The following is a 25,200-nucleotide window of genomic DNA, read 5'->3' on the forward strand; positions in this document are numbered from 1 at the left end:
TTTTTTTTTTTTTTTTTGAGACAGGATCTCACTCTGCCACTCAGGCCGGAATGCAGTGGCAAAATCATGGCTCATTGCAGCCTCAGCCTCCCAGGCTGAAGCTGAACTTAAAGTATGTGCCACCACACAGAGAATTAGCCTGGCTAATTTTTTTACTTTTATAGAGGCGGGGTCTTGCCATGTTGCTCAGGCTGGTCTAGACCTCTTGGACTCAGTGATCCTCCCACCTGCCTCCCAAAGTGATGGGATCACAGGCATGAGTCACTGTGCCTGGCCTGATGTAACTCATTTTTATCCTACAGATTAAAAGTTAATACTTATTTAGTTAAAAATTATGCAAAGGGATGCTGAGCAGTAGTTTGCAGTGCTGCATTGTGTAGGAGCAGACAGTGTAGGTTAATAAGTTTAAAGATATAAATATTTTCTATTATGACATATGTTAACATTTTCAAACCAAAATACATAAAAAGGTAGGGGAGAACTAGTGTATTTTTTAAATCTCTTAACAAATATTCTTAAATCAAAAGAATATACACATGTGATGCTATTCTATCCCCACATATTTTCAAAGAGTTAACTTACTTCAATGTTAAAGTTAAACTAGATATTATAACTTCACATACTATATCTTCTTCCTGTTATACTTTAATTATTTCAAATTTATTTTTTAATAAATGTCCTTAATCTCTAAAGTTTTCAGACTATTTAAAAAGGTGCAGGAGTGACATCAGTAAAAATGTTAGAATAAGGTTCTCAAAAATTTTCTCCTCTAGAAAAGCAACCGGCAAAGGTAACAGAATCATTTTTTTCAGGATTCTAGAAATTAACCAAATGCTCGAAGCAACCCGGAAAGTGTTTATTCAAGAAAAAATAGATACTCAACAAAAACCGCGGAGTTTTGTGGAATTTTATCATGCTCTAGTTCTATGTCTTGCACTTCAGCTCAGTGGCAACCATGAAAAATAACAGTCTGCATTCCTGGTGCACCTTCATAGCTATTGGAATTAGCAAACAGAGCTGGAGCCATTTCAAAGAGCCATTCCTGAATATCTGTCCTTATTTGACCTGCCTGAAGGATTCCAGAAAGATGCACTTACAAGGTAACTTGGCACGTTCCCAGTACTAAAAGCCATATGGCAGGTGAGTATGGGGGCATTTGTCAGAAACAATTATAAGCAAGAGTTTTACTTTCGTGGTTGGCTATGGAGATTGATAATTAATGGGGCAAATAATAGACTAAACAAAAAGCTTAAAAGAAGAAACTGAAGAATGAGATACCTAGATGAGTTCTGAGAAGCTACAATGTATTTCTGGACTGTAGAAGGCTACATGCATGCATAAGGCTACAGAAAGACCTTATAAGGCTGTAAGGACTCACTTCTGGCTGATCGTCAACAGAAAGTGAAGGCTTAAAGCAGATTTGTGGACTGCCAGGCTAAGTGTTAAAGGCTAACCCCAACAGGCACACAGAGCCCCTTGGCATAGATTGAAATAATTTTTCAATCCATTTTTTTTTTTTTTTTTTGTGGAAACTTCTGTCTAACCATTAGCTGACCCCTTGGCTAACCAAATAGAGACTCAGGAAGCCACATGTAACAAAGAATATAGACTTTATGAAATTGGTTCAGAAAACTTACTAGATAAACAACAATGCCTATATCAAGCAGCAATAACAATGAACCCTGGTGAGGGGAGAGAATGTGATTTATAAAATTGTCACACTGTATTGTTTAAAATATCCAGTTTCCAACAAAAAATTATGAGACATGCAAAAAAAAGTAAGAATATTTGGCCCATGCACAGGGAAAAATTCAATCAATAGGGACTGTCTCTGAAGATGCTCATGTTGGTTTCACTAGACAAAAATTTAAACAAACTATTTCAAATATATAAACCTGCAATAAACCATGCATAAAGAAGTTTTTTTAAAGCATGAGAATTCATGCTCATAAATGGAATTATAAAAATGAGCCAAAAAGAAATTCTGGGTTGAAAAATATAATAACTGAAATGAAAAATTTACTAGAGGGGTTCACCAGAATATCTGAACAGTCAGAAGAAAGAATCAGTAAACTTCAATACAGTCAACTGAAATTATTTTGTCTGAGAGACAAAAAGAAGAAAAAATTAAGGAAAAATGAATAGATATCAGGGAATGGTGGGACAACATTGAGTGCACCAATGGATGCAAAATAGAATTCCAGAATGAGAGGACAAAGAGAAGAGGCAGAAAAAAAATCTGAGGAAGTAGTTGGAAAAATTTATTATATTTGATGAAAATGATTAAGTTACATATCCAAGAAACTCAACAAACTCCAACTAGGAAAAAATATCAAAGAAATCCACATCTAGATATATCATAATAAGCTGTTGAAGGAAAAGAAAGAATCTTGAAAGTACCAGGAGAGAAATGATTCATCACATAAACAGAATTCTCGATAAGACTGATATTTAATTTCTCATCAAAAATCTTGGAGACCAGAAGGCATTGAAATGATATATTCAAAGTGCTAGAAAATGAAACAAAACAAAACTTCATTGACCAAGAATTCTATACAGGGAAAACTACTTTTCAAAAATAAAGGTGAAGATAAAACATTCCCAGAGAAACAAAAACCAAAGGAGTTCATCACTGGAAAACCTGCCCTACAAGAAATACTAAAAGGAGTTCTCAGGCTAAAATGAAAGAATACTAGATAGTAACGCTAATTCACATAAGTTTTCTTTTTTTTTTTTCTAAAAAGCACCATTAAAAACTACATACATAAACATAAAAGACAGTATAAGTTTATTTTTTTGTAATTTTTTCTCCTGACTTTAAAAGACAACTGCATAAAGCAATATTATAAATCTATGTTGATGGGTGCACAATGTATAAACATGTAATTTATGCTAAAAACAGCATGAGAGGGATAACAAAGCTACATAGGAGCAACACTTTTGTATGCTATTGAAATTAATTTTGTATTAATTAAAATTAGATCATTATAAATTAAGATATTAATTATAATCCACAGGACAACTGCTAGGAAAATAAAATATAAAAGAAAAGAAATAACACAAGAATTAAAATGGTGCACTAGAAGATATATCTATTAAACACAAAAGTCAGAAATAATGGGGAAAAATACATACAGAAAACTGGTTGGGCGTGATGGCTCACACCTGTAATCCCAGCACTTTGGGAGGCTAAGGTGGGTGGATCACCTGAGTTCAGGAGTTCAAGACCAGCCTGGCCAACATGGTGAAACCCTGTCTCTACTAAAAATACAAAAATCATCTGGGTGTGGTGTCGTACATCTGTAATCACAGCTACTCGGGAGGCAGAGGCAGGAGAATCGCTTGAACCTTGAAGATGGAGGTTGCAGTGAGCCAAGATGGTGCCACTGCACTCCAGCCTGGGTGATAGAGTGAGAGACTCCATCAAAAAACAACAACAAAAAAGAAAACAATAACAAAATTGCAAATATGAAACTTACCTTAGCAGTAATTATATTACATTTAAATGGATTAAACTTTCCAATTAAAAGGAAGATATTGCATAATATATTTTTTAAAACAAAGTTTATCTATATGCTAACTCTAAGAGACAAAATTTAGATTCAATGACACACACAAAAAATTAAAAGAATAGGAAAATATATACCATCTAAAGAGTAACCAAGAGAGCTGGAGAGTCCATACTAATATTTGACAATAAAAGATTTTAAAACAAAAATTGTTACTAGAGATCAAAAGAACTTTTTATAATTATGAGTCAATCTTCTGAGAAGATATAACAACTATAAACATATATGCAGTTAACAATGGAGCATAAAAGACATAAAGAAAAACTGAAAGAATTGAAAAGATAAAAAGACAGTTAAAATAATAGTTGAAGACATTAAATAGTGGTTAGAACAAGTAAACACAAAATTAAACATACTGCTGAAGACTTGCACAAACCTATAAACCATCTAGACCAGAGACATCTGCAGAACATTCTCTATGTCTGTGGACTTCTGTAGAACATCTGTGAAACAACAGAATATATTCTTCTCAAGTGCTCACTGAACGTTCTCCAAAATAGACTAGGTATTAGTCAATACAAGAAGTCTCAATAAATGTAAAAGTTTTGACATCATACAAAATATGTTCTCAGACCAAAATGAAATAAAGTTAGAAATCAATAATAGAGAAAATTTGGGATATTCACTGATGCATAGATATTAAACAACACATTCCTAAATGACTGACAGATAAAAGAAGAAATCACAAGGGAAATTAGAAAATATTTTGAGATTAATGAAATAAAAACATAATATACCAAAACTTGGGATGCAGCAAAAACAGTGTTCAGAGGGAAAATTATAGCTACAAATTCCTACATTTAAAAAGAATAGATCTAAAATCAATGACCTAACTTTCCACCTTAAGAAACTGGAAAAAAATGTAAGCTAACCTAAGCCAATAGGCGGTAAACAGGAAAGATTAATGTGGAAATAAAAGAAATAGAGAATGAGAATAGAAAAACAATCAAAAATGTCAACAAAACTGTTAATTTTTGATCAACAAAATTGACAAAGCTTTACTTCAATTTACCAAGAAAAAAGACAGAACACTCAATTTATCAGAAACGAAAAAGTGGACATTACTACCAACCATACAGAAATAAAAATTATTATATGAGAATATTATAAACAATTGTATACTAATAAATTCGATAACAAATGGAAAATTCCTGACAAAGAAAATATCGAAACAGGCTCAAACAGTAATAGAAAATCTGACTAGACTGATAAAAAAGAGAAACAGTAAATTAATAATGAAAAAAGTTTCCACACACGAAAAAAATCATACCCAGATGGCTTCACTGGTGAATTCTACTAAAAGATTAAAGATAAATTAACACATATTTTCCAAATGTTTCCAAAAGGCAAAGAAGAAGGAACACTTCCTAACTCATTCTATGAGGGTAGTATTATCTTGATACCAAAACCTGGCAAAGACCTCACAAGAAAAGACAAATAAAAACTAATGTCCCTTATATATATGGATGCAGAATTTTTTTAAAATGCTAGAAAGCTGAATTTCTGAGAAAAGGGACCATATCCCGTGACCAAGTAGAATTTCTCTTGAGTATATAAGGTTGGTTCAACACATCAAAATCTATCCAAGTAATATGCCATACCAATAGAATAAAAGAAACAAATGCACAATCTTATTAGTTGATACAGAAAAAAAATTGGCAAAATCCAACACCCACTCATGATAAATATAAACTAGGAATGAGAGGAATCTTGCTCAACCTAATAATTGGCATCAGTGAAAACTCCACAGCTAATGTCATGTTCAATGGTGAAAGAATTAAAGCTTTCCCTGTAGGATCAAGAACAAGACAACTACTGTCAACACTTCCATGTAACATTGTACCAGAGGTTCTAACCAGGGTAGTTTGGTAAGAAAATATAACAAAAGGCATCTATCTATATGGGAAAGGAGGACAAAAAAAAAAAAAAAAAAGATATTTGAAGATCTTATACCTAAAAGAAAACTCTAAGAAATTCTTACACCTGTAGAAAACTATGAGATATAATAAATGCATTGGGCAAGGTTGCAAGATTAATAAACAAAAAATAAGTTGTACTCCTATCTATTAGCTGGTATATGCTGGATTTTGTCCCCCTCCAAATTCATATGTTAAAGAGCTAACTCTCAGAACCCCAAAATGTGCCTGTAATTGGGAATTGAGCATTTAAAGAGGTGTTCGAGTTAAAAAGAGACCATTATGGTGGTTCCTAATCCAATCTCACTGCTGACCTTATGATAAAAGAAAATTTGGACAAAAAGGAAGATGTGTACACAGAGAAATGATCATGTGGGAACATGAGCATTTACAAGCCAAGAAGTAAGGCCTCGGAAGAAACCAAAACTGCTGGCACCCTGATCTGGGACTCTTAGCCTCCAGAAATCTGAGTGTTGATACCACTCAGTCAGTGGTGTTTTGTTTTGGCAGCCCTAGCAAACTAATACGAGAGCCTTTCGAAATCTACAAATGGAGTTAAGAAAACGATTTCATGTATAACAGCATCAAAAAGAATAAAATACTTAGAAATAAATATAACAAAACAAGTGCAACGCTAGTACACTGAAGCTACAAAACTACGTAACAATATTGAAATAAATTAAAGAAGAGCAAAATTAATAGAAAGATATCTCACATTCATGGATTGGAAGACTTCACATTATCAAGGTGGCAACAGTCCCAAAATTAATCTGGATGTTCAATTAAATCCCAATCAAAATTCCAACAGCCTCTTTTGGAGAAATGGATGAGCAGATTCTAAAATTTATGTGAAAATGCAAAGAATTTAGACTAGCTAAATCAATCTTGACAAACAGAACATAGCAAGAGGGCTCACACTTCCTTATTTCAACTCTTACCAAAAAGCTACAGTAACCAAAACAGTGTGGTATAAGGAGAGACATATATATTAATGGGATAGAATTGAGAGTCCAGAAAAAAACCTGTATGTCTATGGCCAACTGATTTTCAATAATGATGTCAAGATCATTCAATGCAGTAACATTCTTTTCAACAAGTGGCCAAGACAATTGTATGTCCGTATGTCCATAATTTTTGTCCCCTTCCTCACATTTTATACAAAAATTTATATAAGATGCATCGAAGAACTAAATATGAAAGTGAAACTATAAAATTCTTAGGAGAAAATATAGGCATAAATCAACCTTGGATTAGGCATGGGTTTCTTATACATGACACCTATAGTAGAAGTAACCAAAGAAAAATATATACATTGTGCTTTATCAAAATAAAAAAAAGTGCATCAAAGAACACTATCAAGAAAGTGAAAAAACAACCCATATTATTTCATTTATTTCAGGAAATGTTTGCAAATCCTACATATTTTAAGAGCCCAACATCCAGACTGTGTTGAGAACTCCTACAACTCAACAATAAAAAGACAATCCAATTAAAAATGAGAAAGGGTTTAGAGAGAATCTTTTCCAGAGAAGATACGCGAATGCTCAATAAGCCCCCAAAAAGGTGCTTACCATCAATAGTCGTCAGGGAAATGCAAATAAATACCAGAATGTCATACCACTTCACACCAACTGGGATCGCTGTATTTGTTTTAAATGAAAAACAACAAGTATTTGCAAGGATGAGGAGAAATTGGAACCCTTATGCATTGTTAGGAAAGTAAAAAGGTGCAACCACTGTGGAAAACAGTTTGTCATTTTCTCACAAAGTTAATTATAGTGTTACCATACTGCTCATATGTTCACACAAATTGTGCATGGATTTTTAAACTCACGTTATTCATAATAGCCAAAAAGTGGGAACAACCCAAATGTCCAATAACTGATGGACTTAATCTTTTATCCATAATATAATTCAGTGGAATACTGGAAATAAAAAGAAATGAAGTACAGATATAGTCAACAGCATGGGTGAATTTGAAACATTATGCTAAGCAAAAGAAGTCAGCCACAAAAGGTCATATACTGTATGATTCCATTTATGTGAGCTCTCCAGAAGGAACAAATTCCCAGAGACAGAAAGTGGATTAGTGTTTGCCAGGGACTGAGGAAAAAGGGGAATGGGCGGTGATTGTTAATGGGTATAGGATTTCTTTTTGGAGTGATGACATATTCCAGAATTAGATGGTAGTCTTGATTTTACCATCTTGTGGGCATATTAAAAACCGTGGAATTATATACACTTTAAAAAGGTGAATCTTAAGCTACATAAATTATATCTCAATAAAAATTTTGTAGAGATGGAAATAAAAAGACCGGAAATTTAGGGCAAACGAAAACAGGGTGAATGCAAGATGAGGAGAGGAAATTCAGTACAAGTCGTTTTGGCGGACACTAGCAGTGATGGTGCCTATGTGAATCAGAGCAGTCCTGCCTCCAACACAAGAAGCCCTGTATCTGGGCCAGGAGCAACAGCCTCCACTAGGGGCTCTGCAGAAACACAATTTCTCCTGGGGCTGATATTTGAGAGTCAAATTTCCTGCAGTTTAGATATTTCCAACAGTTTAGCAAAATCTGGAGAGACTATAAGGCTGACAATTGTGTCCAAAGCAATAATCGCTTGAGAACTTTTCCATGTGCCCCATCACTCTGCATTGTACAGCATATTCTTTAACACATTTATTTCATTTTTCAATTCACTAAGTGCTTGCTGAGCACTTGCCCATTTTCCTTTATTTCCAAAATGCAGGAATTTAACCTATCTTTGAGTACAATTTAGGAATAAGTTCTAAGTTTCTATGATACAATGTTGCCGTTTAAAAATAAATGTAACATAATGCTCCTACCTCCTTTTGATAATATAATGTTCCATCTTATTAATATCTTTCTTACATTTTGAGTTACACATTTTTATGCTTTGCTATTTACTGGTCAAAACCACTTTAGCTCATTAAGATTCAGAAAGGAGACTATAAACATGTATGCCATTTTAATGCAGGATATTGTTTCATTATGAATGTGCCTATATTGTTAATTTCATCTAAATAGTAAATGTAGTATTGATATGAGGCTAAAAGGCATAAAATATTCTTGCATGTTAAACGCTCCAGTTAAAAAGAGTTATGTTAGCTGTTAAGTGAGTTTTAAAAAGATGTTTATTCAATTCGAACACATAATTGGTAAAATTTTCTCCTTAAAACAAAAAGCTGGAATACCCATCAACAGTACAATAGAATTACAGTTTATTCTGAGAGCAGATCAGCCAAGACGAACAAATGAGTCTTGTAATTGCATACCAGAGGTCAAAAAATTAGCCCTACCAAATGAGGAGGGAGAGGAAATGCTGAGACCTAGAGGAAAGGTCATAATATTTGGACTGAATAAAAGCAATTCACTAATAGCAATTTCCCTTTATCTGACAGCAACTGTAGAAAGTTTTAACAAATCCTGTTAAGATGGACAAAAACTATTTCCTGAATAGTTAAGAAAAGATTATAATAAATGCCAAGTATTCTACAGCATGTATAGAATCTCATTTCCAAGTGAGCATGCTGTTTTCTTCAGCATCCTGTTAGCCAAGTTCCAATTTTGGACAGGTCCTAGGAAGCACAGCATTGTTAAAGACAGAGATGAAACAAGGTGATTAATTGTAAGTACATTTCTATAGATAGTATTGCACTTGGAATGTGTAAAAATCTCTCTGAAGATTGGTGGAGATAAGGGTTGTAAACAGGTTTGAAATCCACACAGCGATAGCTCACATGCTAATCTTTGCCCAAAGTTCTATGTTGTTGAGAATGATTCTGATATATTATTTTAAAGGAGAGAGTGTCGTATGGATTCCAGATCTTTGTCATGGACAAAGAATCTAAGTGCTATTCATTTGTGGTTCCTGATTCATTTGTTCCTTGAGAGATTAGCTAAAATTAAGAATGGGTGAATGAACCACCAATTCCTTTCCTATGTCTATGGTGAATACAAACAGACCTCCAGCCATTACTACATCTGTCCCTCATGTCAGATGGAAGATGTAACATCTTCCACAAAGACTTACTTTGTTACTACAAAATGGAAAGAGACACTTCTACTGTGGTGAAATGCATATGGCAAACCCAAATAATTTAGGCCACAAAATACCCTAGTTTAGCCAGAACTATATGAGTAATCTACTTTTTCTATTTCACTCTGAACGTACTGTCTTACCTACATTTTATTTTTCGTTCCTTGCTATGGTGTAAAGGCAGAATATACTTTAAAAAAATAATTATTCATCAACATTTAAGGCAAATGATCAGAGCTTGAGTTTATTGTTATACAATGTTGCTTTTTCATCTTTATTTCTGAACAGCAAATCTCATCAAGCATGATTGAGTTTTGCTTACCTGTATCTTCTCCCATACTTCCGCATTTACTATGTGTATAGCTCTTCAGAATAAAATTAAGATAGGAGTAAACCAATACAATTCAGCAGCATCAGTGACATAACCAAACATAAAAAAGTCTTTCCCGACTGACCCTGAATGACCATTTAGCCCCCTTTCAAATTTTGGCATCAAATTTCTACTTACAAAAAGTATATAGTTTCAATCAGGAGGTCAAAGCATTGATGACTGCAAGTAACAAGAAAAATGAACCCTGCGAATACGCACATAAAATAATAAAGGAAAAAAGAAATAAAATGATAGCCAGGAGAGGTGGAGATTTGCTTGTTCTCAGAGGAGGAAACACCTATTTTTCTACTGTGAAAGAAGGAGAAATAACTCAGTCTGAAAAAAGAGGTGCTTTCTTGAAATGGTTTCTGCTGGATTCCCCATTATTTTATATATGATGGGAGCTGGAGTTGTGCAGAATATTTTGGGATGCTTTCCACATAGATTAATGATTCTCAAAAAGAATCAGCATCAATTAAACTATAGCTGACCCTTTAACAGTATGGGGGTCAGGGGGACGGACCCCCACACAGTAGAAAATTCATGTATAATTTCGACTCCTCATAAACTTAACTACTAATACCCTACTGTTGATTAGAAGCCTTACTGATAATATAAAAACAGTTGATTAACACATATTTTGTATGTTCTACATATTGCATACTGTATTCTTACAATAAAGTAAGCTAGAGAAAAGAAAATGTTGAGAAAATCCTAAGGAAGATAAATATACTTACTGTTTATTAAGTGGAGGTGGGTCATCAGAAAGGCTTTCATCCTCATCATCTTCACATTGAGTGGGCCGAGGAGGAGGAGGAAGAGGAGGGGTTAGTCTTTATGTGTTAGGGGTGGCAGAGGAGGAAGAAAATCCATGCAAAAGCGGATCCTCCCAGTTCAAACCCCTGTTGTTCAAGGGTCAACCGCACAATCAGGTTTTGATGAGAAGACTCAGTTTTCAAACTTGATTTTAAGCAGGTATGTATCCAGGTACTCAAATTAGGATGTAATATTACATAGAACTTAAACACTCCTAGTTAAGCAGAAATAGAAGAACCCAGTTACCTTAGTAGAAATCAACCTATGGGAGGAAAGCTCGGGAAAGAGCCAGGGTCTTGGCATAAGAAAGAGTGTAGGCATGATATATGTTTGTGTTTATACATGTGTATCTGTTGTTTGAAAATAAAGAGCAAATTGAGTATTGGATTAAGGGAAACATATTTCTTGTTTCCCATGAGAGAGCCATCCTTTGAGCATCACATTTGCAAAGGTAGATTGATTATCCAGATCTACTTCCAGTGGGTTTTGTGGCAAGCCGAGACATCTATTGATAGCATCCATAGACTGTTCAGAGCTTGGAGTGGAAAGGACCTTGAACTTAGAACACATGCAAATTTATTAGGTGATTGAAGTCGTTTTCTCTCACTTTTGCTTCAGGAAACATTTAAAGCCACGTACTTTGCGGTAGGCAATATTCTATATTTATTAAATATACAGTTAACTCATCCAATCCATTGCAACCATCTTATAAGGGCGTTACTCTAATTCTCTCCATTTGATGGATGGATAACTGAGGCTAGGAGATAAATTGCTCATTGCGGTGGAGGTGAAATTCCAGCCCAGGCTGTCCGGGCTCTAGATCCTGTACTTTTAACCAATAGCGCTTTGCTTCTTTTCCTTGTATTTATCTCTTTCAAGAATGATTAACTGTATGCAAAATAAGGTATCAACTAACGAGACGGGCGGCAAGGGTTAACGCGGAAACAGATTCCCGAGCTGAAAAAACAAAAACAAACCGGGGAGCCAGAGCTCCTGAAAGCCCCGGTGGGAAATTCAATGGGCCTCCTGTTCCTTTAAACTCTCGCTTTCGCCCCCGCTGACACTTTACAAAGCCGCGGTGGCAGCGGCAGGGACCACGCTGCGATGCTCCACCTTCCGCCACCCTCCAGCGCCGGCTGGGGTCCGAGGGGGCTTCGAGGAGTCGGTAACCCAACTGGCTCTGGTTTGCTTTCTCCACTCCCCAGCCACTGCCAGACCCAGCCTCCGCGAAGGGGCGAGCTGTGGTTAACACTTTCGTGCCCAGGGAGACCCACCAGGGTCGGGGCGGGGCGCGATCGCCCCCCGCAGTCGGGCGCCAAGCCGGCCCGGGAGCCAGGTGGGTGGGGGGCGCAGTTGGCGGAGCTGCCCAGGGCATGCGAGCAGGGTGCAAGGATGGCGCCCCGGCGGCGCGGAGGTACTGCCCCGCGCTCCCCGGCTAGCTCCCCGGACTTGTCCCCTCTCCCCGTCATCGGGGGCAGCCGGCTGCCCCCGGCGCGCGGGGCTGGAGTGGCCCTCTCCCTCCCCTTCGTTAGGCTCCCCCGGCTTAATCTGTTGGCCGCGACTCCTCAGCCAGCCCCGAGGAAAGTGCAGCCATTGGACAGGTTGGTGCGGGCTGCCGGTTTCAGGGAGGAAGGTGGAAGAAGCCTGGAGGAGCGAAGGGGAGGGCGGAGGGAGGAGGGAGGAGGGTGCGGCGGCAGATCTGGCAAATTGCGAGCTGCCTTCCCTCCTCAAAGTGTGGAGCAGGAGCGCGGGGGAGCGTGGCGACGGCAGCGCCTCCTCCGCCACCAAACTCCTGGGGCTCCGCGGGGGCTTGGGACCCCCTCCTCCTGAGCCTGGAGGAACCCTCTCCCGATAGGTTCCAGCCTGACTCCCTCCCACCCCACCCTTTTCCTTTCTTCCTCTTTTTTTTTTTTTTTTTTTTAAACACATTTTTTTCCTGGCTTCGGACCTCAGACTGCTGCAGCCCGAACCTTCCCAGGGCTCAGCTCTTCGGAGCTGCCCATTCCTCCGGCTGCGAGAAAGGACGCGCGCCCTGCGTCGGGCGAAGAAAAGAAGCAAAACTTGTCGGGAGGGTTTCGCCATCAACCTCTTCCCGCAAACCTAAACCTCCTGCCGGGGCCATCCCGAGACAGAGGAAAGTTCCTGCAAAGCCGACCAGCCCTAGTGGATCTGGAGCAGGCAGCGGCGCTGGCTGTGGAATTAGATCTGTTTTGAACCCAGTGGAGCGCATCGCTGGGGCTCGGAAGTCACCGTCTGCGGTCACCGGGGTGGCGCTGCCCGAGTGGAACCGACAGTTTGCGAACCCCGGCTGCAAGTGGCCTTTCCTCCCCGCAGTTGTTGTTCAGTGTCGGGTGAGGGCTGCGAGTGTGGCAAGTTGCAAAGAGAGCCCCAGAGGTCCGAAGAGGGCTGCACTACTACTCGCGTTCGCTTTTTCCTCTTCTCGGTTCCCTACTGTGAAATCGCAGCGACATTTACAAAGGCCTCCGGGTCCCACCGAGACCGATCCGCAGCGCTTGGCCTGGTCGTGCCTATTGCATCGGGAGCCCCAGAGCACCGGCGAAGGACTGGCGGGAGGGATAGGGAGGTGGCGGCGGCGGCATGGCGAGGTTCCCGAGGGCCGACCTGGCCGCTGCAGGAGTTGTGTTACTTTGCCACTTCTTCACGGACCAGTTTCAGTTCGCCGATGGGAAACCCGGAGACCAAATTCTTGGTAAGTAAGATGCACTTTGGTTTGTTGATTTTGTGCGCAACTGAAGACCTCTCTGGCACTCGCGTTCTCCCTACCCTCTCCCCGCAACATCACCTATCTGCCCTTGGGAAACTTATTGCAGTTGCTTTTCGGCTAAACTTAGGCTTCCCAAATGGGGAAAAGAGGGTTAACAAGAGAAGGACGCCGGGGACTAGGGGTTTTCTTGAGGCTTTCGGGCTTACTTCACCTGGGCAGCAGGGGGTGGTACTGTCTCCCCCTGGTAGCCCGGGGAGGGCTCCAGTGTGAAAGCAAAGCTTCTTCCGTGGATACATCTCCTAGGACCTGGCATCTCCAGGCTGTGTGCTCTCCGGCTCCTCCTCCTTCCTCGCTGCTGGTTAAACTAAGCGAGTGTGTGGTGTGGGGTGGGTGGGGGACGTGGTGAAAGCCAGGGATTGCAGGTCTCCCCTCTGCACGAGAAAATTCCCTGTGGCAGCACCTTCCTTCCCCTGGCGATCCCCACTAGCTCCGTCTAGTGAACTGGGCCAAGCGGGCTCTGGAAGTGGGGCGGGGTAGGTGTGGCGGGCGCAGAGGTGGGGAGCAGGTGGGAAAGGTGGGGGCGGGCGCGCCTCTAGAGACCTACCCCTGCTCCCATTGTCCTCTGCCTGCCAGCTTCACAGACAGGCCTGAACGCGCAGAGGGTTCCCCAGAGTGCCCTGATTTTGTCCCCGAGAGGACCCCCAACCTCCACATCCTCTTAGTGGCTGTCCTGGCAGGTGCCCGTCCTGCGGGGAGCTGCGCCTCAGGGACGATCGCCGAGCGGAAGGCTGCCTCCTAGGACCCTGCCCACCGCGAACTGGGTGCCTACTCCCCATTTCTGCCTTTCAGTGAAGAAAGTGAAGACACAGGCAGAAAGAGATCTTGGCAGAAATTGGTGAACTAGGGTGGACTTCGAGAGGAGGTGAAACGAGAGAAAAAGAAAAAAGAAAAAACTTGGAGGGAAAAGAAAACGAAAACTTTCTGCTTAGGATAATCAATTTGTTCTTTTCTGGTGTGTGTGTGTGTGTGTGTGTGTGTGTGTGTGTGTGTGTGTGTGTGTGTGTGTGTGTGTAATTTAAATGATTGCCCGCAAAGTATGCATTCGTCCTCAACAGTCAACTTGAGAGTCACAGATGGAAGGCTTGGGGGACACCTGGGGATTCCAGGCAAGGTGAATCTTGAAGATCTTGAAGGAAACCCTTGAGTGAAATTTACCAAGGCGCGACTTAGAAGACAGTCACAACACTTCGCCTGTCCCTGGTGTAAACTGTTCTAGATAAAGCACAGATAGTGACTCTGTGCTCTTATTTATGGTTGGAGGGGTGTGTGTGTTGGGGTGTATGTGCAGGGAGGCAATAGGATGACAACACTTTTAAAGCTGAGAATAAAATGCAGATTTCTTGGGTGTTGACTTGTCTTTGTCACATTTAATTATTCTGCGTTAATGGACATAGGTTGTTTTTGACTGTGTATGATTTATGACAGTAGATTATACCTTTTGTTTATTTCTCTGATATGTTTCATTGGTCGGAAAAAAAAATAACAGTTTTAGCCTTCCAGGAAAGGACACAGTTATTTAAAAATTGCAGCAGCAATTTTCATGTACTTACTCATGGTATGAATATATGCTTAATGAAAACAATTTACTCCACCACAAACGTGGTTAAAATGATGTGTATGCCAATATGCATCCCAAGTTGTTTATTTAAAAACTTCTTTGGCACTAGGAATAAATAATGCATTTGCAGTAAAGAAAAAAATAAATAAATGCCAGCAAATGTTTATCTTTTTCTAAACCTGTTCCAGTAATGTTACTGAAAAAGGAATATATGTATAAACACACACACACACACACACACACACACACATACATACATACACATTTGCTATGCCAAGAAGTTCAGAAATTGAGGATGAAATTCATCCCAAAGTAAGATTGGCCATATAATTAAAAGCCCTTGCTATGGGAAATATAAAATACTTAAAATGTTCAACATCAGTTTACTGGTATTTTAAGCTAGTTGAATATTTCTGATGGGAAATATACTCTAGAAACCCATATATTGATAGGATTGATTTTAAAAAGAATGGTTTTAAATTCCTTGGCAAATTTTCAAAGACTTTTATAAACCAAAGTAGCTTCTTTCCTGGACATCAATTTACATGTAGCTTTATGAAAAAAATATTGTAATTAAATGGTTAGCTTACTGAATACATAAAAATAGCAAGGTGAAACAGAAAAAAAAGTATACAATTTTATTTGTAAAATAGTCTATATAAAAGTTCAATATGGGGGGAAAAGTCCAACAGTCTTGAAATTTGTCATGCAACAATCAGGATTTTTACTACAGACATTTTGGCACCGGAACAATGTCTGATTTCATAACAGGACATTTTATTATGCATTACTTTAGTAAATGCTGCAGTTGATTTTATTGCCACCAGAGGGCAGATAAACTGCTAATTTCATCTATTATTCCCTTTTCTGTTTTAGAGGGAAGTAGTTTATGTTTATCACATAATTCACACTTATTTTAGTTGTTCTTCTCTGGTTGAATATTTTTCTGTTATTTCCTGCTTTTGTTGGAGTTTTTAATTGAAATGAAATTAATATAAGTTTTATATTATATAAGTATATATGTTATAATACATATAAGTTTCATTAATACAAATGAAATATTACTCATTTGTAGAGTTTGTTATAAGAGTGTTGCTGTTGAGACATAATCATTAAAGTTTCTGTTTGCATATAAACCTAGAGCAAAATGGTATAATAGAGGGGTTAATTCAAGTGAATATTTATTATAAAATGGACATCTGTCATATTGTTGGAGAAAAGACAGGTTAATTATTTTATCAACTAATGGCTTGAGGCTACATGCAAAATTTTAAAAATATGAAATGTGAGTTTCTTTTTCCTTTAGAGAATAGATACAAGTTTTGAAGCTTGAGGTTGGGTAAGTTTGGACTGAGACATAATTGTAATGTAGAACATTTACATAAAAGATAATTTTTGTTGTTGTTATTCATGGGTGTCTGCCTAGAGGTTTGGAATTATTATAATCAGGAGAATTTGCACATTTCAGTGTGATCTTCAGAAATAAACTCTTATCAGGGAGAATGTATTTGAATAAAACTTAACAATGAAAGATACAAATTTTGCTCCAGATAGGTTTCTTCACTGCAAGAATCAGATACTCTCAGAGTATGTAGAAAACATGTGTCCTTATCAATTAGTTTTGTCATTTTTTCCTAAAAGCTATCTCCTATTGCAGAAACATTATGTTTTCAAAGAGGAATGAGTTGATCAACAGCCTTGATCATGGGGTCTAAAGTCTTCAGCTGCAGGCTGGGCACGGTAGCTCATGCCTGTAATCCCAGCACTTTGGGAGGCTGAGGTGGGCGAATCACCTGGGGTCAGGAGTTCGAGACCAGCCTGGCCAACATGGTGAAACCCTGTCTCTACTAAAAATACAAAAATTAGCTGGGTGTGGTGGTGGACACCTGTAATCCTGGCTATACTTGGGAGGCCGAGGCAGGAGAATCGCTTGAACCCAGGAGGCGGAGGTAGAAGCGAGCCGAGTTTGCACCATTGCACTCCAGCCTGGATGGGCAACAAAGGGAGACCCTGCCTCAAAAAAATAAAAAATAAAAAATAAAAATAAGTAAACAGACAAACAAATAAATAAATAAAGTCTTCAGCTACTTTCTCATCACATTAATACAGTCTCTTCTCCATGGTCTTCAAGGCCATTGCCGTGTGGCCTCAAGCACTTTCCCACCCTCTTTCCCCTGCCTGTTCTTGAAAGCTCTCACCAGATGAGCTGCTGGAAGTTCCCTGAGTGTGTACCATGCATTACCACTTCTGCCATTCCTCCTGCTCTTCCTTCTCTAAGTGCGTCTCCGTCCATCCATTTTCCAATTTTTCCTGCAGATTTATCTCAAGTGACACTCTCCACAAGAGGACGTGTTGTCTTAGAATTCTCAGTGCACTTTATGCCTTCTTCAAAGGCACTTACTTGATATTGTAGGGTTTCCTTTTCTTTCCATTTCTGCCTCTCTCTCATGTATTCTATTAGACCAGACCATATGTTCCTGAGGTCAAGGTCTGTTGTCATTTATTTCTGAATCTGCTGTGGCAACTACCAATAAATAGTTGCAATAAATTGTTGTTGGACTGAGCTGAACTGAATAGAACTGTAGTTCACGCTGAATTATTAATTTGAATGCCACCTTAGGAGACTTTTTAAATAATTCCCATGCTAAGACTTTGTCCATCCATAGGATAGAAATAAATTTAAAACTAACTTCAGAGAGTAACTGTTGAAACCAAAGCATAAGATCCAGAAGTCTGCTAAACTATCCTTCTCCTATTAGGTGGGACTTTCAAAAAATTCATTCGGCCATTCTTCTACCCTGCTGGTTTCTGAGTGAATGTTCACTCATGTTCTTAAGCTCATATCTTTTTTCGTTTTTACATTCCCTTTAAAAAATTCTTTGTTTTAATTTTTAATTTTTAATAATATGTATTCAAGCTGTGCAACATGATGCTTGTTTATTTTCAAATTCTATGTATAAGAGAAACCAAATTGCATTTGTATTTCTGTGTCTGAATTATTTTACTTAGCACGATGTCCCCCAGCTTCATCCATGCTATCACAAATAGCAAGATCTTCTTTTTTAAAGCTAAATAATATTCCATTGTGCATATATATATGCACTATATATGCAATATATAATGTATATCCACTATATTTGCAAAATACATAGTATATATGCACTATATATAATATATATGCACTATATATGTAATATATAATATATATGCTCTATATATGCAATATATATCATATATGCACTATAAATACAATATATATATTATATATGCACTATATATGGAATATATGTACACTACATATACAATGTATATGGAATATATATCCAGTTATTCATCAGTGGACACTGGGGTTGTCATATCTTGGCTATTGTGAATAATGCTTCAATTAACATGGGAGTGAAGATACCTCTTAAAGGGGCTGGTTTTATTTTCTTCAGGTATATATATAGAAGAGAGATTGCTAGCTCATATGGTGGTGTTATTTTTAATTTTTTGAAGCAACTTCATATTGTTCTTTTTATGGCTCTACCAATTTACATTCCCACCAAAAGTGTATAAGGGTTCCCTTTTCTCCACATCCTCACCCACACTTACTATCGTCTTTTTGACAATAGCCATCTTAATATTAGTAGGTGTGAGATGATACCTTATTGTGATTTTGATTTGTATTTCCCTAATGATTAGTGATGTTGACCACCGTGTCATATACCTGTTGGCCATTTTTTTTTTCTTCTTTGGAGAAATGTCTATTTTTAGGCACTTTGCCTATTTTAAAATCAGTTGTTTACGTTAAGCCTTCTGTTGATAGATAGGACTTTCAAAAAGTTCATTCCACTATTTTCCTATACTGCTAGTTTCTTTCTGCATGTTTACTTACTTTTTTTTTTGAGTTGGAGTCTCGCTCTCTCTCCCAGTCTGGAGTGCAGTGGAGCAATCTTGGCTCACTGAAAGCTCCACCTCCCGGGTTCATGCCATTCTCCTGCCTCAGCCTCCCGAGTAGCTGGGACTACAGGCGCCCACCACCACGCCGGGCTAATTTTTTGTATTTTTTAGTAGAGACAGGGTTTCACTGTGTTAGCCAGGATGGTCTCGATTTCCTGACCTCTTGATCTGCCCACCTCAGCCTCCCAAAGTCCTGGGATGTTTACTTATGTTTTTAATTTAATATCTTAAAATATGGTTTACATATATATGTACATATGAATACATATATGGTGGTGGTGGTGTTTTATTCACTGAAGATGAAGACTATTAAATAATTTTGGTTCTTTGTGGGATTGCTTTTGAATTGAACTGTTTTAGGCCTCATGTCACTAAACTATAATGAAGGAGGCTTTAAAAATATTGTCTCGGCCGGGCGTGGTGGCTCACGCCTGTGATCCCAGCACTTTTTTGGGAGGCGGAGGTGAGTGGATCAAGAGGTCAGGAGATCAAGGCCATCCTGGCCAACATGGTGAAACCCCGTCTCTACTAAAAATAAAAATATTAGCCAGGCATGGTGGCATGCACCTGTAGTTCCAGCTACTCAGAAGGCTGAGGCAGGAGAATCACTTGACCCGGGAGGTGGAGGTTGAGATCGCGCCACTGCCCTCCAGCTGGGTGACAGAGCAAGACTCCATCTCAAAAAAAAAAAAAAAATTCTCATTAAACTTGTTTTGAGGTGAGGTTCAGTGGCTCACACTTGTAATCCCAACACTTTGGGAGGCCGAGACAGGGGGATTGCTTGAGTCCACGATTTGGAGACCAGCCTGGGCAACATAGGGAAGAGACCTCATCTCTACAGTTTTTTTGTTTTGTTTTGTTTTGTTTTTAATTAGCTGGTCATGGTGGTGCACACCTGTAGTCCCAGCTACTTGGTAGGCTGAGGTGGGAGGATCACTTGAACCCAGGAGGTCAGGGCTGCAATGAGCTGTGATTACACCACTGCATTCCAGCCTGGCCAACAGAGTGTGACCCTGTCTCAAAAAATAAAATAATAAAAAAACTTGCTATGGGAGCTGTTACAGGGAAGTAGATGAGGATATTCTGCAATACATTGCATGGTGTCTGCTCCCCGAGATATTATGCCATGAGAAAATGAGAGAGAGAAAGAGACAGAGACAGGGTGAGAGACCTTATGTTTCAATTACAGACATAGTTCTTTTGAACTTGTTTGTATCTTTTGGACATTACAAATAATGCCTAGGAGTTTTACCATTTAAGTTTTGGTTTCTTTAAATCTCAGTGCACAATTTGTGGCCCACCTCCAACAAGTATATAAACCTTCTGGCCTACATTTTGTGTGCTAGCTTACCTCTGTCTTCATCTTACCTTTTCTACCTTTTCTCACTTAAAATCTTATTTGGTATTTGTTTTGGAGATGGGAAAAAAGCAAATAAAATTGAATCGCCATGATACATAAGGTTGTGTATCACTAAGTTGCTTTCCGCTTTCTCTTAATCTGATGAATTCCAGCCCTTTGGCTTTATTCTGAGCACATTTTCCCAAAGCTTTAATTATCTCTGTAGAGTACTCCATTCTGAGAGGTCTTTCTTCACTGAGTTCACACAGGATGTCTTCCCTCACTGCCTCCCACACAATGATTCTGTTAAGCTGAGGAAGTTACTAGAGAATGACAGGCTAAGTAGTGATGCTTTTATTAAGACAGTTTCTTCCACTATTTATTGTGTTAAAAATCAGCAGGATAATAGCTGAAAAAAGATGAGAATATAAAATATTCTACATGTGTTTGTAACCAGACAGTGAACTCATTTCATATTTATTTTTTGGTTTTATTTTCCTCTTTTTAATTAAAAAGGTGGTAAGCTGTGGAATGATGGTATAGATTTGTACATTTAAGTAGAATTAGAGGTCTTGCCAGGGACCTGTTTGGAATTAGCCTGTTAAGGATTACAGATCTGAACATGGGGTCAGACACTAAGTGACCTTACTGGATATCCATACTTTTAATCTCTTCCGCCAGAGGCCATCAAACCAGATCTAAGCGCTAGTACCTTTACCCTACCCTTCAAATTAAAATAGGCTGTCCTCACTCTTTCTGCTTGAGGCCTTATCATAGATAGTGTTCTGTGAGTTTTGTCAAGAGAGGGTCACAGGCCAAGATGCAGACTGACTTCCTTTTTACTTGTCTGGAATGTTATTACTCAGTTCCTCAATTATTTTTTACTCGATAATTGGACATTTTCCTTAGAATCCATGTTGCTCGAGGTCTCGTCCTGTAGGTAAGGTGTGTAGCTCATTGAGGCTTTGAGAATATGGAGAGAATGTTAAGAGTTTGCCCTGTGGAAAAACTGCATAGGAATCCGAATATTTAAAAGTCAATTTTCTGTGTATTCCTTGGAGTGTTCAGTGATACAAAGAGTCTAAATAAAACTGATATATTCTCTTTGAGTATGATGCTTGGTAAGTACACTCTGGTTCATTTTGATTAGGATACTGTATTCTTGGGTCCAGCTGGAATATGGAACATTGAACATTCGATAATGTTTTTTGGGTAGTAGTTACACATATCTGCTTACAGTAGTAATCTGCTTACAATAGTAACTCCTACCCTTTTCTCTCTGAAACCGTTATATGACCATCCAATAAAATATTTATTTCCCTAAAGCCTAAAGGGGAAGTAGGACAGGCAGAATTTATGATTTAGAGCGTGAAATCTACCAATAATGATGAGTTTTAAGATGGGAAAGTATTTAAGGTCCATTTCAGGTACTGCTCACGCTGAATCTATTATATCCATTTGCTGAATTCTTTCCGACATACGAACTTAGACTGTAGCTACTGCTGACCTAATGAACCAGGTTATTTATATGCTGTTTTTTTGTTCATTTATCTGGTCAAAAGGGCCCACTCACCTTCCTGTGGGCATAGCTGGCGGGAGCAAGTCTGGTATTTCAGCTGACTTCTCCTTTTGGCTTTCTCTTTTCCTTCTCCTTTTGCTATGTTTTCCCTTCAATTCATTGAAAAATGTCTATATACAAATTACATAAATGAAACCTGCATTGTAAAATATCCCAATGAAAAGTATATATGTAGTAATTTTTGGCAAACTGAGTTATGTTCTTAGTGGATATGGGTTCCTGTGATTTCAAGGAATACTGTCCTGAACTTTTAATTTAAAAAAGTCCACCTCCTAATTATTTTGCCAGTCCATAGTTTTATGTTTAAGATTGCCCAAAATGTACTGCCTGTCCATAATTCTTTCAAGAATTATTGCTTCTGATATTAGCCATTTTAATTCTATTTACTATTTATATAGGTCCTGGGAATATACACCTTTGAAGTTTTTGTTGTTGTTGTCATTTAGCCCTTTAATTTGCTAATTCCAAGGAACAAAAATTGAACTAAGAGACATACCACTGTGTCTTTGCCCTTTTTTTCCTTGGTGCTTGTTTGGAGCAGAAACAGGAGGGTCATTTTAGTTTTTTGTCATACAACAAAATTTGAAGAATATTTTAATACTTTGAAAACTGTGGATGCCCTGTGAAAAATCAAGGTGACTTGTGAGGTTAAAACACATTTTATTTCACATTTTAGTTTGAGAGCATTCTTGCTATATTACAAAGATATTGCTCAGTGCTTTATTTTCATATGCTGGTTTTGTTAAACTAGCATAGGATATTATATATCTCGTATAACGTATCAGTTGTACCTACTTTGATTCATAATTTGGCTTTAAAATTTTTATGTAGCTTTAAAAAATGGTTTTTTTTTTTGTTCAAACTGAATGAATTTTATGAAAACCTTTTGTTTTACATGAAGTGTGAGTAAACATAGCTCCTGTATCAGAATCTTGTGGTCGCATTTGTTAATATGGAAAGACTTGCAAAATATTGATGGGTATGTTGTGAAACAATTTTGGTGGAGACTGAGTTGTGTAATAAATCACATCACTTGCTGTTTTGTTTTTAGCAACTGCATCTACTTGGGTTGGTCTTAATTGTAATCTGCTGGTCCACAAGTGATTTATTGAATTTTCCATCCATGGATAATTAGTGCTCTTGTGAACGTGGGGGTAGGAGCATCCTTGCAAACATCTTTTCCTGTTTACATGCAGGAGATGCTTGGCTTATATTTAGAGCTAGAATTTCTGGGTTATTGGGTTTGTGAAAGATCTACTCCAAAAAGATAAATCCTGAAAGAAGCCCTGCTGAGATAATCTACTTTGAAGATAAAGGGGGTGGGGGAACCCATAATTATCCCTGTACTGATACACAGTCTTAATTACCATAGCTTTATAATAAGTCTTTATATCTGATGGGACAAACCTGTCCCTCTTGTTCTTGCTCTTCAGAAGCTGGCTATTTCAAGAGGTTCTTTCCTTTTCCAGAGCCATTTTAGAATAAACATTTCAGATTTTGCTACAAACTCTTGGGCTTTTGACTGCAATCTTATTAAATCTCTGCATCATTTTGTAAATAATTCAATTTCTAAACAACTGGGAGACTACGTAATTTCTTTTCTACAACATCTAATGGCCAGAACAAGTACCACAGGGCTTCATAACAGTTTTCTCTTTTTTTTTTTTAGACAGAGTCTCACTTTGTTGCCCAGGCTGGAGTGCAGTGGCACGATCTTGGCTCACTGCAACCTCCACCTCCCGGGTTCAAGTGATTTTCCTGCCTCAGTCTCCCAAATAGCTACAACTGCAGGCACGCCACACCCGGCTAATTCGTGTGTTTTTAGTAGAGATCGGGTTTTACTATGTTGGCCAAGCTGGTCTCCAACTCCTGAACTCAAGTGATCCACCCATTTTGGCCTCCCAAAGTGCTGGGATTACAGGCATGAGCCACTGCGCCCAGCCATCATAAACAAATTGTTAATAGTGACTATTTGACAGTGACCTTTTTTAGTTGAAATGAAATTTCCAGATGGAGAGCTGGGGAGGTTTTCTTATCACATCATCCGACTAACCATACATCTAATTGTTTCCTAGGAAACAAATGGAGAATGATAGTTTAATTAAAATGAACAACTCAGTTAAGGGAAGGAAATGTTAATACCTGGTGTCTTAGGAACTATCACGATGGAGGAGTGAGCGCAACGCAAATGACACACGGACATGATGATATTTTCGCAATGTGCTTCTTAGCATCTTATCTCTGGACCAGCAACGCTCCAACCAAGACTTTGTCTTAAGTTTGCTGCATCCTAAGAAACAGCTTTGGAAGGAACGGTAAAATCTCCAAGCTTTAGGATCCCCCTTAACATTGGGTCACTAGCTGATTCATTTCGATCCCATCGGAGATTTACTTTGAAAGAGAGTACAGTTTGCAAGTTGCTACCCCTCTATAGACAATAGAATTTATTATTTTATTTAGACTACAGGCATTTGCAAATGAGAGGGGTACAATTTTCTTGTTTGACTTGAAAATGTGAACTCCACCTCCAGCTCAGCACAGTTCATGCCTGGCTGTGGCTCTGAAGTCAGGCTTAGTGATCTGAGTATTTTTTAATCAGGAGTACATGGAAAAAGCCAGGCAGCTTGTTTTATTTCTTGGTTGTTTAGCCTTCTTTATCTTTTTAACATCTGTTGTTCATTTCAGATATTTTTAAAAACAAGTAAGATTTAAAGTCATTCTGCACATGACAGTCTCATTGTCTGGATGTTGCAAAACAGCTCCATCCAGGAAGCCAGATTGGTGCAATCTCAGTTTTTGTCAAGCTGTTTTTAGAAGAGATGTTTGAAAATAGGCATGGCCAATAAGAAGCTGATTTTTTTTTTTTTTAAGCCAAGCACTTTTATTTGACTTCAGATGGCTTTTCTCCAGCCCCCAGTTCTATTGTCCTGTCTCAACAGACCTGGCCTTTCTAGCCTGGCTTACTGCAAAGGCTTCCCACCTTACCTCCAACATTGCCCTGCTGGAACCCATTCTTCATTCCACAGCCAGAAAGATCTTTCTAAAATGCAAATCTGGCTGTGTCCCTCCTCTGTTGGAACCACTCCTGTGCCTTTCTGTTGCTCTCATGCTGAAGGTGTCTGGTCCTGTTTGACCTGTTCGGGTTCAAGTTCAGCACTTTCTGTCCTTCCCCAGGATCCCTGTACATTGTCTCTGTTCTGAAATTCTGCATATGCTTTTACCTCTTTTTGGTACACACTTTCCTCCTTATTTTTTTTTTTTTTTTTT

At 38.5% G+C, this 25,200-nt stretch overlaps 1 protein-coding gene across 1 annotated transcript in view; it reads left to right on the forward strand.

Annotated features, from left to right (window-relative positions):
• Window positions 1-12,663: 12,663 nt before the first annotated feature.
• The window catches only part of PLXDC2 (plexin domain containing 2), a 463,678-nt gene continuing 451,141 nt past the window's right edge, over window positions 12,664-25,200 (forward strand). Inside the window, exon 1 of the mRNA XM_032167336.2 lies at window positions 12,664-13,440. Within this exon, the coding sequence (XP_032023227.1) occupies window positions 13,329-13,440 (112 nt within the window). The 5' untranslated portion in view covers window positions 12,664-13,328. The remainder of the gene's footprint in view (window positions 13,441-25,200) is intronic.

This window comes from Hylobates moloch, unplaced genomic scaffold, assembly GCF_009828535.3.
Source record: "Hylobates moloch isolate HMO894 unplaced genomic scaffold, HMol_V3 SCAFFOLD_2, whole genome shotgun sequence".
In the NCBI taxonomy this organism is placed as follows: Eukaryota; Metazoa; Chordata; class Mammalia; order Primates; family Hylobatidae; genus Hylobates; species Hylobates moloch.